Source organism: Drosophila grimshawi, unplaced genomic scaffold (assembly GCF_018153295.1).
Source record: "Drosophila grimshawi isolate 15287-2541.00 unplaced genomic scaffold, ASM1815329v1 contig_1377, whole genome shotgun sequence".
In the NCBI taxonomy this organism is placed as follows: domain Eukaryota; kingdom Metazoa; phylum Arthropoda; class Insecta; order Diptera; family Drosophilidae; genus Drosophila; species Drosophila grimshawi.
The window spans coordinates 16952362-16965127 of record NW_025062900.1 but is presented as its reverse complement, the minus strand read 5'-3'; the positions used below and the strand labels follow the sequence as shown (position 1 = coordinate 16965127).

The 12766-nt window shown below is 38.1% G+C and overlaps 5 protein-coding genes across 10 annotated transcripts; 1 reads left to right on the top strand and 4 right to left on the bottom strand.

The window, feature by feature from the left end:
- Positions 1-4: 4 nt before the first annotated feature.
- LOC116805219 (lipase member H-A-like) lies at positions 5-1491 on the bottom strand. The gene is made up of 4 exons (XM_032735758.2): positions 1460-1491; positions 677-1066; positions 239-610; positions 5-167 (listed from the first exon to the last, which is right to left on the bottom strand). The coding sequence occupies exons 1-4, from the start codon at positions 1489-1491 to the stop codon at positions 83-85; spliced, it is 879 nt and encodes a 292-aa protein (XP_032591649.1). The 3' UTR covers positions 5-82.
- A 1840-nt stretch (positions 1492-3331) lies between these two features.
- LOC6562902 (inactive pancreatic lipase-related protein 1) lies at positions 3332-6125 on the bottom strand. 5 transcript variants are annotated; one of them, XM_032736309.1, is made up of 7 exons: positions 6069-6125; positions 5006-5124; positions 4914-4948; positions 4539-4605; positions 4071-4478; positions 3620-4006; positions 3332-3543 (listed from the first exon to the last, which is right to left on the bottom strand). In XM_032736309.1, the coding sequence occupies exons 3-7, from the start codon at positions 4939-4941 to the stop codon at positions 3408-3410; spliced, it is 1026 nt and encodes a 341-aa protein (XP_032592200.1). In that variant the 5' UTR covers positions 4942-4948; positions 5006-5124; positions 6069-6125; the 3' UTR covers positions 3332-3407. The 5 variants fall into 5 exon arrangements, with proteins under 5 accessions (XP_032592200.1, XP_032592199.1, XP_001987927.1 ...); XM_032736308.1 differs by lacking the exon at positions 5006-5124 and having other exon boundaries at positions 5950-6125; XM_001987891.2 differs by lacking the exon at positions 5006-5124 and having other exon boundaries at positions 6013-6119.
- Positions 6126-6515: 390 nt separating this feature from the next.
- Positions 6516-10419, bottom strand: LOC6562903 (serine/threonine-protein phosphatase PP2A 65 kDa regulatory subunit). 2 transcript variants are annotated; one of them, XM_001987892.2, is made up of 8 exons: positions 10091-10419; positions 9667-9820; positions 9100-9593; positions 8551-9030; positions 7991-8276; positions 7653-7925; positions 7304-7507; positions 6516-6870 (listed from the first exon to the last, which is right to left on the bottom strand). In XM_001987892.2, exons 1-8 carry the CDS (start codon positions 10172-10174, stop codon positions 6845-6847), a joined length of 2001 nt encoding a protein of 666 aa, XP_001987928.2. In that variant the 5' UTR covers positions 10175-10419; the 3' UTR covers positions 6516-6844. The 2 variants fall into 2 exon arrangements, with proteins under 2 accessions (XP_001987928.2, XP_032592243.1); XM_032736352.2 differs by lacking the exon at positions 7304-7507.
- A 78-nt stretch (positions 10420-10497) lies between these two features.
- Positions 10498-12656, bottom strand: LOC6562189 (COP9 signalosome complex subunit 8). Its single transcript, XM_001987893.3, has 5 exons — positions 12640-12656; positions 11200-11270; positions 11073-11137; positions 10829-11007; positions 10498-10773 (listed from the first exon to the last, which is right to left on the bottom strand). The coding sequence occupies exons 2-5, from the start codon at positions 11254-11256 to the stop codon at positions 10529-10531; spliced, it is 546 nt and encodes a 181-aa protein (XP_001987929.1). The 5' UTR covers positions 11257-11270; positions 12640-12656; the 3' UTR covers positions 10498-10528.
- Positions 11427-12396, top strand: LOC6562209 (40S ribosomal protein S13). Its single transcript, XM_001987894.2, has 3 exons — positions 11427-11500; positions 11732-11859; positions 11943-12396. Exons 1-3 carry the CDS (start codon positions 11478-11480, stop codon positions 12245-12247), a joined length of 456 nt encoding a protein of 151 aa, XP_001987930.1. The 5' UTR covers positions 11427-11477; the 3' UTR covers positions 12248-12396.
- Positions 12657-12766: the final 110 nt, after the last annotated feature.

The following is a 12766-nucleotide window of genomic DNA, read 5'->3' as shown; positions in this document are numbered from 1 at the left end:
TATTTGTATCATAAGATATAATAATAATATATTTTGATTGTATAATAATAACATATAGGTATTGGCATTACCTAAAAGTTCCTTACATGTACATGTATGTAAGGCCCTTCTCTCCACGTGCAAAGGGTGTTTCGCCATTCGTTTGCAAGTAATAGTTGCCACGTGCACTAAAATAAAATATTTAAGGTAAATACAAATCAATTTTCTTAAAAACATATTCGTCTCCCTTCTAACTTACGTTGTGGGACAATAATGACCCATGACAGCTTTATCAGGTTTCTTAACATTTAGCATGAATAATATCCAGTTTTCGGCAGCCACCGCATTAAATTTTTCAGGAAAACGATCAGATACACTCTCGGCCCAAAACCACCAGCTACGCTGATGGCTACACAAATCAATAGGGTTGAGCATTTCATTCTGGCAACCCGGCTGAGGTGCAGTGCCACCATTAGGGTAGAAATCCGCTGTGCATGTGCTGATCGGTGCCCCAAAGCGAAACCCATCTGTGTGTATAGCATCTACTGATTCGGCATCATCTTTTGACAGGTGTTTGATTATGCCAGCGTTAAAGTAGAAAAGAGGGAAGGCTGGATCCAAGCCGCTAATTCTGAGCAAGTATGGTATGAAATGAATTATCAGGTGAAGAACTTTGTAGTTCATGTTGCGAAGTCACCTTTTTATTTTCTTGACACCGTTGGATTGCTTAAGGATCTCACGACCAGTATTGCCAGCCAACTGTCCGCCCAGTGAGTGCCCAACAATGTGCAGTTTCACAATATCCAAGCCTTGGTCAAACATTTCAAGCAAAACTGTTGCCAAATATTGTGCCAATTGTTGTAAATTCACCAACACAAGGGATAAATAATTATCTTCCGCTAGTTGAGACCAATCCAGAATAATTAAGTTTGTATCACTGCGCTCCGAATAGGCCTCTGCGATAACTTGAACGCTCTCGGAATTAATATTCTCATTCAAACCATGCATATACAACACAGTAGTTTTAGTAGAGTCTAATTTGTCCACCAAGTTCTTGGAGTCGCTAAGATTGTAGACGTCTTCTTGGCTGCATAAGTAGGGATAGAGGTATTTTTATTAAAGGAGTACTGAATGAAGTAGTGAATACTAACAATACAAATCGAGTTGTTGATAAATCTGACGTGGAATTTGAGAGAGGGAGGCTCCATAGTAACACTGAAAAGAAAGTATATTTCAATGGTATAATTACGTAAATATATGATGATGATCCCATTTCAATTTAATGTTTATACAGTAACGATCTCAAAAATTCGGGCATGGTTATGGAATCATTTTCTTTAATTTTCGAATTTTTTAATATTCTCTCAGCAATGTGACTAATGAAAGTTTTCGTAGAATATCCTTTTACTTAACGGTGTTAATTTTCCGGCAAAATCAATAGTAAAAACTGGACCATATTGTCTAAGCACATTTATCTTACTCGGAAAAAATATCAGTATGATTCTGCTCCATGTCATATTGGTAATATTATTTTCAACTGCAACTTCTGACAATTTTCGAAATACTTATGAACAGCTTTCATGTATCAACTTACTTATTCTGGAATTTCTGGAAAAAATACAAATATTTTTCGCTTGAATTAAATTAAAAACACATATTTTTGTCACACCTGTTTCAATAGATATACAGAGGCTCACTCAAATATATTTATTTATTATATTTATATAAAAACACATATTATTCTCTCACCTGTTTCAATAGATATACTGACGTCATTAAAATATTAATAAATAAGTGCGAACGTTGCAATTGGGTGTAACCGACTGCGAACTAATCTGATACCATAAGAGCCAATAAGCCAAGAAAATCCGATCTTTGAAGGAGATTCCTTGTTATCTATCCTCAAAGTTTGCCTTTAAAATTGCGCATGATATAGGCTATTGAGAATTTTGGTTCCTAGTATCTTCCTTCCAAGTTTGCTAACTATAGCTCTTAAATTGCGGGAGATATAAGGTATTTTCGTTTGGTCCAAAATTGTATATAGTTTTCTCGACTTACACTAAAATGTGCAACGTTGTTGGGAGGTAGACTGGGCGTCAATCTCTTAGGGAGTTACTATTAACATACTTTCAATATTTGGTGATTTCTAGGGCCGAAGTTCATGAGGGGTGTGGGCGTGTGTGGGCGTGATCGGAAAATGTATATGAAGATCTTTGAACAAGGTTGCCAGCAAGTTACCTTTGGTGACGCAATCTTTAAAATTGTAGCAGATATGTGGACTTATCGATGTACACTTTCTGATATATCGGCTTTGGCCCACATGGGCGCAATTCTGGGCGTGACCATGCAAATTTGTTATCGGTTCTTAAAGACGGATACCAGTAATATACATACAAAATTTGACGGATCTAACTCAAAAGCTGCAGAAGATATTGTCACTTCAAATTTTCAGGGGAGAGGGGACCGAAGTTGGCATATGCTGATCTTTGAAGGACATCGGTGACTGTACATTTGGTGACTGTAGCCTTAAAATTATGGAACATATGTGGTCTTATTGATTTGCCTTTTAGCCTTTTAGTGAACGTAACCCTCCAATTTTTACACTTTGTCTGGCGCGGGCCCAAACCAGTATTTGTTCCAAGTTTCAAATTTATATCTCTAAGGATGTCGAAAAATGTGCGTCCATACCTTCGGTATCAGATTTTTAAAAATAAAAGAAAACGATTTTTGTCGTGTGTGGATTTTTGTATTCCCTTTAATATGTGCATGGATTATACACCACTTTGTGAAATCATAGCTAAAAGCACAAGCAACAAATTTGCAAGCACTTTAACATGACGTAAAATTAGTAACTAAATAACAATCGATTCTAACTCTATTTAAATACACGGTTTCTCTCGATCTGATTGGAAATGCTTGACGATCATTGAACTTCGATCAAAGTATTACGTTTTTATTTTTTACATCTCACGTTGACCTCTCTGTCTCTCTCCACCTTCACCTTCACATGATCGGTCCAACAATTTAGTATTGTATATTTTAATTTAAAATTAAGTTATTTCGGTTTTTAAAGCAGGCAGAATAAATTTAATGTTGAACGCAACATATGATGATACTCATATTTAACATAATTAAAAACAGAGTACTTCACGAGGATTAGCGAAAATGGTTGAGTGTTGTTAATAAATCATTATTATAATTACTCTTGCAAATATGTTGAGTCTTTTACTTGCCAGATGTGAACTAGTAATTAAACTTTCGTTTGTACTGTTTGTCGGTAAACTAAATTTAAGAAACATTTGGAAAAACATGACTTAACAATCGACACATATAAAATATTAAAAACCTCATGTTCAGTTAACAAAAGCAAGCAACAATTTATTAAAATAGCACTTAATTGTGCGCTAAATACATTATAATTCTTTGATTTACTTTTCGGGTACTGTGACTTCATAAGTATTGTTATTGCCCATAAGTTCCTTTGGATCCACATAGGTAATACCCTCTTTGCCACGTGCAAAGGGTGTTACGCCATTTGTTTGTAAGTAAAAATCGCCATGTACGCTAAAGTGTAATATATAATATATATAGTTCATAATATATGTATTTTAGCGGTTTTTTCGTGTTCTTATCAACTTACGTTGTGGGACAATTATGACCCATCACTACAGTCTGATCAGATTCTTCAATTTTTTTTTGTTTGAACTCTTCCCAGCTTTTGGCGGCCACGGCATCGAATTTAATAGGAAAACGATCAGATACACTCTCGGCCCAAAACCACCAGCTACGCCGATGGCTCGACAAATCATTATCGCTGAGCATTTTATAGTTGCGTTGCGGACAACCTGGCTGTAGTGTTTTGCCACCATTTGGCCAGAAGTCCACTGTACCAGAACTGCTGGGTGCTCCATAGAGCCACGCATCTGTGTGTATAATATCCACGAATTCGGCATCATTTTTATTGATATGGTTGGCTAATCCAGCGGTGAAATAGAAAAGTGGAAATGCTGGATCCAGGCCGGTTATTCTGGGCAAGAATGATACAAAATTAGTAAAGTCGTCAACTTACATATTGCTTAGTTAAAAATCACCGTTTTATTTTCATTGTACCCTTGGACCGCTTAAGGATCTCTCGACCAATAATCCCAGCCATCTGACCGCCCAGTGAGTGTCCAACAATGTGCAGTTTCTCAATATCTAAGCCATGGTCAAACATTTCAAGCAAAACTTTGGCAAGATATGGTCCCAACTGTTTTGCATTGACTACCGCATCGAATATATAATTGCCATCCGCCAGTTCACCCCAGTCCAGACAAATAAGATTTGTGTCGTTGCGGTCCAAATAGGCCTCCGCGATGACATGCATGCTCTCCACATCGGGATCCTCTAGATAGCCGTGCAAATACAAAACTGTATTCTTGCTTAAGTCCAAATGCTCATCTTCCAGAAGATTCTTCGAGTCGGTTAGATCATAAATATCGCTATCAGCTACGCTGGGTCTGTGAACAGAGGGTTGGTTTGTATTAAATGGATACTGAATGTTTTTAATGAATACTAACCCATAATACAATATGAATTTGGCTGTTGTTAAATCTGCCTTAGCTCTTTTAAGGCCACATAATAACCCTGAAAATACATGAGATACAAAAAAGTTGGCAATTACGTAAATATATGATGATTGTGGGAAAGGTATAAGTATATTAAAAAAAAAAAGATAATACAATTGCTCAATGGTTGCATATCATTTAGGATTGGCAATTTATCTATTTTAATGATTACCGTTTTCGGTAGTTATGAATCCCATTTAAATTTTAAATGGTGTATTATTATATATGTGCGGAATATATACATATACATACATAATAAATGACCGATATATGAATCGATATATATATATTTATATATATATAGATAAATTATGTTATTTTACTTACGTGATTTGTTTTTGATGGCCTTGTGCATATTTGTGCTGTAAGAAAAAAATATATAAATAAAACATAAACGGATTATTTGGATAAATATTCACATTTTTGCAATATTATTAAATATATTTTTTTTTATTCAAATTTTTGCAATATTAGCAGTTAGTTCCGGAATCTCCTTGGGTGTCCCACTCAAAATTTAGACCACTTCCAGTCACCTGTGCTGATTAGTAAAAACTAAGTGAAAATCCATATAGCTAAATCACGTTCAATCATTTAATACTAATTAAATTCTGACGCTTCGTATAGGATTTGTGATAAGATTAATATACAAACACACACACATATACATATATTTGTATAATAGGTAGGTATGTACATATATATTTATATATATAAACATGTATGTATATAAGTATGGTTTTTTGTAGGGTTGTCGATTTCTAAATCGCAGCAAAGCAATCTGCACCAAGCACTTCGTAATCATATTTTTTTTTTGTAACGGTAATGTCATAAATGTGTCCGCAACGGCACTTCAATTTACATTTATGACCCGCTGCAAAAGACACAGACACAGTGCTCAAAAGCGCCAGGCTAATCAGTGATGTCAGGGGCAGGGGAGGAAGGGGATTGCGGTAATAAGTTTAATGAAACGCGACACTTGAGCTCAAAGTACGATAGACGCCACAACATATTCGTGTTGTTAATGAACGTATTGTGAGTGCTTTGACAATCGTAGAGGCTAACATAAAACTATAAAAAAAAAACTAATTTTAGCTGTTCATATATTTTGTCAAATGTGTTTGTCGGTAAATAGCAGTAATATTTGAAGTGTAGCCTTAATTGCACTTTCTGAATTAAAGTATAGCCGCACAAACACTCGCACACATGCAAACCTAGACGAACACATTTACATACAAATACGAACTGTAATTGTGTACAAATGTGCGGCGAATCAGAAAATTATTTATTGGCTTTCTCTTTCGTTTTGAGCACAAGCACGCTCACACACACACACCAAAATTTGTGTTTACTGCCTTTAGCTAACCATCAATCAACACTCGATAATATTTGCCATGTAATTTATAACAAATATTAGGCAAGCACTCACAACAACCTGCACGCAATAGATCTAATTCGTCTGTTGACTCTGTAAACTATATTAACCTGTGCGCGCCAGCACGTTAAACTACAACGTATCGCCACGCAATGACAACCGAAACTGATCTGCGCCAGTAAACAGCACACACATGCTCATCACGCTCTCTTTTCTCCCTCTCTCACCATTTTCCGCTCATTACACAGTCGCTTGGCTTGCTCTCTGCTAAATACACACACACACACACACACACACGCACTCAAATGGCATACATACACGAAAGTGGCAAAACTGCAAACATATAATTAGAGTTTAAAAACAAGCAAAAAATATGCCATTCAGTTAAAAGTTTTTAAAATAAGTTAAATTTTTTCCAATACCAAAAATATTTAAATTAATAGCAGTTCAAATCAAATGTACATATTGTATATGGTTAATATTACATACATATATATAAATTTGATAATGCTATTCGACAAATAGTTAAAAAATAAATACAGATAAACATTTGAGAATACTTTTACAATAATTTTTATTTTGCATTCAGATGCGTTTAACCAATACATTTTGCCAAAGTCTACACATTTATTTGTTTTAATAATGAATTTAAGCTTATATGGTAAATTATGTATTTTATAAGTATGTAAGTAATATATTCTCTTGTGTCGCGTTTCTGTGGCTCTTTACTCTTTATTCATCTTCCTTCGCTCGCTCGACTTATGCATTTTGAAAATGTTAAATATGTAGGCTGTTCCGTTCGGGTTTACTTGTTGAGGTGCTGTGATCTCTTGCAGGACTCCTCCAGTTCTGCTCATGTGGTGTGTTTCTTCTCAAGGGATTTTAACTACAAGTTTCCGTTTTTAAGTGTTGCTACACAATAATTATATTTGTTTGTTGTTGCCAGCGTGTGAAATACATACATTTTAAAAATAGAATAAAAAATTAAATAGTTGATTACGCTGTAATGTTTAACAATAAGACAGAAAGTACAACACAATCAACAGGTGGAGGCGTGTTCGGGACCAGACCGGCAAAGAGACAGAGAAAATTATGAAACGACAATTAGTAATTAGTAATTAGACTCACAATTTAGTTAAAAGCTCTCTTAAGAACCACACACAATTTAATTAAATGTACAAATATTGGAAAGACACTAGGGAACACAAAGGATTCTTTTTTTTTTATATTTCGATTACTGCAACTTGTAAACTGTTGCTGATTAGCCAATGCATTGGATAAGGAGCTCAGCCCCAGACAAGAGGTTTTTTTTGTTGCACATTTATTGTCTACTCATCCTTCTAACATTCCGAAACACTCTTCTGCTGCTCATCCCCCTCCGCACTGGAGCTGTTCTCCGTTTTAGCATTTAGTTCGAGCAGCACGCCACCAGTCTCAGCTGCCGCTGAAATTGGTGGCGGCTCAACGATCAGCTTGGAGTCCATGGCCGCCTCAAGCTTCGCACCCATGCAGGGCGGCACAGCGGTTCTAAACACATTTAGTTCCATTTCTAAATGAAGATGCTTATATAGAGATTTCTATGACAAACTTTGTATGGTTTTATAGGTTTGAGTTGTGTTCTTTTGGCGTTCCGTGCTTTATCTCTGCATATGTGTGTGACGTATGTGCTTAATGTAGACTTGACCATTACTTACCGGCTGCTATGCCCGCAATCGCTTGTGCAGCAAAATGTTTCACATCGACATCGGCATCAGCATTCAGTTTGTCAAGCGTGGGCTTCACTTGCGCATCAATGACGCTCGCCTCGAGGAAGGGTGATATCTTCTGTAATGTTTTGGCCACATTGAAACGCACGTTGGCAACTGGATCAGTGGCAAGCAGCAGCACAGTGGGTAGCAACAGTTTTGTGGTTATATCCGTGCCACACACCTCAGCCAAAACATTAAGACAGAACAGACAGGTCATTCCTATATAAACAATAATATATAAGTTTAAATAAATACGCAATTTTATGTGTGCCTATTGTACGTACTGTGCAAATAGTTTTTGTTGCGTGACATGACTAATATCATTGGAATTATGGCCTGCTCGGCCCAAGGTGCGCCGAACTGTTCGACAAGTTTCTTCATATTCAAAGTGGCCGCCTCGCGTATGGCATAGACGTGATCATTGAGCCAGCCCATGCACAGACCGCGCAGCTTCTGGTCAAAGAAATCCTGACCCAGCTGACCAGCCAACGCGGGCATGTACTCAATGATGGCTAGGCGCACGCGCCACTTGGAATCCTCAGCCAGTTCCACAATGGCGGGCAGTAGGGACTGTCACAAAAAGAAAGAATATATTAGATATATAAAGCTGCTCATTTGAAGCTATACAGCAATTGCTCTTAGATTTTGATTTGATATTTGCGGGAATTATAAATAGATTTTTTAGAAACTTCTCTTTTACTTTATGTTAAAACATTTAATTTGGTCTTCATAAATAATGCATATACAAATAAGACATATGAAATTCATGCATAGACATGCATAGAAAAGATGCACTTGGAAAATAGAATTAATATTTTACAATTGTAATTTGAATTTCACTCACCTGACTTAGCTGTTGGATGCCAATGACATCGTTGACGCAATCCAAGTTGGAGATAATATTGAGACGAACTTCGGGGCACTCATCCTTCAACTGAATGAGGAACAGTGGCAGCAGCTGTTCGACAGTTTGATAGGCGCCCAGCATGGGACTGAGACCCATGATGACAGAGGCCAGCGCAGACTTGACATGTGGATTGGGATCCGAGACGAGGTCGCGTACATACGGCAAAATAGAGCTCAAGATAATCTGAACCTGATTGGCCTTGTCAAGGCTGGCGCAAAAGTCCTTCACTTTAGTAGCAACGGCAGCACGCACCTCCGCCTCGGCATCCTTAAGCAGATATTGGAAGGCGGGCACCAGATCGACACGAGTTATTTCCGGACCCACGGCTTTCTGTAAGTCAACAAATTTCTCGGCAACCATGTATCGAACACGCCAAGACGAATCGCTGGCACATTGACGTAACGTGGGCAACACCAACTGCAATGGTAATAGAATACACACATATGTGAAATATGACGAATTTCAGCGCAAGAATAATTTCTTTACATGTTCCACATCATCCTGAGGCAGCAGTTGTGCAATGCTCACACAAGCCTCCACGGCCAACAGTCGCACAGAGTCCTGATCGTCCTGCGCCAACTGCACAAAGTTGGGTATCAAGTCTGATTTGAGATACTCCGTCTCCACGACCTTGGCGAACTCGCCCAACTTATTGGCCGCGGCGCGTCGCACCATAGGCGTCTCGTCCTGGCACAATTTACGGAAATTGGCACGCAGCTCCGCTTTGACCGGCTGTGTGACCCGTGGATAACAGACGGAGAAGAGACCGCAGGCGGAAGTGCGCGAGGTGAACCAATCGCCGGAGACGAGGCGCTGTAGCGTCGGCACCACATGAATTTCCAAATCCAGGGCACTATGCTCGGCGGCAACGGTGCGCAAAGATTCCACAGCCTTGTCGCGCACCACGGTCTCCTCCACAGTGGCCAGGCTCTCCAGCGGAGGCAGCAAATACATGGCATATTCCGGACCACCCACAAGACCTAAGAAAATAAAATTTATTTTGATTATGTGCTTTTCCTTTTTGTTGTACTACCCCTAAGGGATTTTAGTTACTTGTGAAATTGCCCAATTGATCAGCTAATGCTAAGAGCACCTCATCCTCATCGTATATTGTCTCAGTTAGGAACGGTATCAGCTCGGAGCGAGTGCGTTCCTCGCCCAATGCGAGTGCAATCGTTGACAGCTTCTTGATTGAGTTCAAACGCAACTAAATGGAAAATTTTTTGGGTTAATTTTATTAAATTAATTAAATAAAGATATCAGATCTGCACACACACACAACTCACATACTTGGGTACTTTTATCATTCACATAGTGACGCACTTTTTTGCATAGATATACATACCTATGCATGCATATACATACATGCATACATACACACAGACATATGTATGTATGTAGAAATATAATTGTATATATTGAGACTCCACACGTTTATAATTGTGTGCATCTGAAGCAAGCAGAGAAATTAACCAACCTGTACATCCTCATTTTTCAATTCATCAATTAATACCGCAATGGGATAAAGAGAATCATCGACAGATTTGTCGCTTGCTGCCATTTTTCTTTTCTCACACACACAGTTGTACGGAAAATAGGTTTTTTTTTTCACCGCACGAAATACCAAATAGTCCGTAACTTGGTTGAACTGTTTAAAGTTAGATTAAATGCTTTCGCACAGTTTGTATCGCAAATCGTTTACAAATTTCTACCGTAAAAAATGTTTTCCCGATTGATTTTCCAGTGAAAATGCGCTGCCGTGCAATTTTTTTTATTCTTCCAAATGACACAACGAGACAGACGATACTACTCGATACCTGTTAACAGAACTACTCCCCGTGCCAACAGAACTGCTCCTCCAACTAACAGACAGACAAAAAGATGTTGACAAATAAAATAATTTAATTTGTATTCACTAATTTTCTAAAAATGACACAAATTCAGTCAACTTGAGCAACTGATCATCGCTGGCAATGCTAGGAGTCGGTTCCTTAATTTTCGGTTGCCATATATGCTCTTCACCATCCTGTTCGCGCGTCCAACCCAAGCAGGCACTTTTCAGTTCATCCGGAGTCATTTGCGTCATCTGCAGCAGATTGTGCTCGTAAATGGAGACATAGGCGCTGGATGTCAAGTTCAAGAGCTCCTCGCGCTGCTTGACTGCATTGGAAATAATCTATGAGTCAATTGTCTGAACATATTTCACTCCACTTACATAAAAGATCATCAATTATGAGCTTGTTGCTCTCGGACCATTCGTATTTAATATACTTGAAGAATTCGGAATATTTATTGTGTTGCAGCGCCAGATTCAGCAGATTTAGTTGAGCCAGTTCTTTGTTGTTCTCTTTCAGATTATTAGATATACGCATCCAAAGTAGCTTTGCACTGGCACTGTAAACAATACAAATTAAATTAACGTATAAGAATAATACATTATTTTAAATTATCTCACGCACAGTTTGTTTTGATAAAGATAAATCGCCATCAGCTGCTGGTAAAGCTCAGCGCCTGGTGAAATATTCTGTGGAAATACCGGAAGCTTTATATAAATGGAATTGCTTTGCCCATGGGCAATTGACACACCTCTAGCTCGTCGTTTTCCAGCTTATTCAGCAACTCACTGTATTTATCTTGCTGCATTTTTATTTGAATTACTGCAAGGAATTCGCTTCTAGAACAATACTTTTCAGAATGAGCAAAATCTACAGATGTAAAGAGTAACGAGTCGCACTTAACAGTGGTGAGCAGTTGTTAGGTGACAGTACCCAATGCAACCCTGCTTTGTGTAGACTTTAATTGTAGACTGTTGTTTGACAAGTCTCCACTTTCTTTTCGGTGTAAAAAACTAAGCTAGTAACATCATGGGTCGTATGCACGCTCCTGGGTAGTTGATTTTAATATTATCAATTAGCGAGTATTATTGTAAAATGTGCTTGATTAAAGTGCCAGTATATTCTCAACCAATAGCAGTATAAAAACTACATGTGGTGCACTAGTTTTGATCGTAAATTTGGCCACCATGGCAAGCACATGTTGCAAATGAATACGGCAGCTCTTCCTCTTCTCGTTGCCATTCACTGTCTATATTAACAAATACGATTGATTTCATTCGCAGCAAGGGTATTTCCCAATCAGCTTTGCCCTACAGGCGCTCAGTCCCCTCATGGTTGAAGCTCAATGCTGAGGATGTGAAGGAGCAGATCAGGAACCTTGGCAAGAAGGGCCTGACACCCTCAAAAATCGGTATTGTTATTATGATATATATAGTGTTTGTTTGAGGTTATGTTATAATGTATTTTTTTTATGTTGAATCTATCTAATTGTAGGCATCATCCTGCGTGACTCGCATGGTGTGGCTCAGGTGCGTTTTGTTAATGGCAACAAAATTCTGCGCATCATGAAATCGGTTGGCCTCAAGCCCGACATCCCCGAGGATCTGTACCACATGATCAAGAAGGCTGTTGCCATCCGCAAGCATTTGGAGCGCAGTCGCAAGGATAAGGACGGCAAGTTCCGTTTGATTCTGGTCGAGTCGAGAATCCACCGCCTCGCTCGCTACTACAAGACGAAGAGCGTCCTGCCCCCCAACTGGAAATACGAGTCCAGCACCGCTTCTGCTCTTGTTGCCTAAGTTTCTCAATATGTGAGTGTGCAGACATTTGATGAATGTACGAGGAGAACACAAAAGAAAAATAAAAACTAAAACTTTGAAGAAGAAAAAGAAACAACAAAAAAACCAAACAGTTTATCTGTTGGCAAATAAAATTGTACATAAGTTTATTAATTTGGTTTTATCTCTATGATAAAAAGAGGGGATGTTTGTTAGGGAGAATTTCAGATAGTCGTTGCCCGTAACAACTTGTTTTACCTTGTTAAACATACATTGTTTGTATTTGCACAGCGATCCAATTAAGTATATTCTATTGATTTAATTCCTTACAGGCATTTTATTAAATTCGATATTTTAAATCAGCTTAGGCTTAACAGTCGCTTTAAGATGATTCTTCTTAACATTTCGAGTACCTTGTTTTTGAATGATTTCCCATTAACAATCTATGTAAGACTTGTTGAATTATCCGTTTCACAAAATACACGCACATTCTTTGTATATACAGCAGAAACGTATGAGCAGGCAAATTCATATATTTGC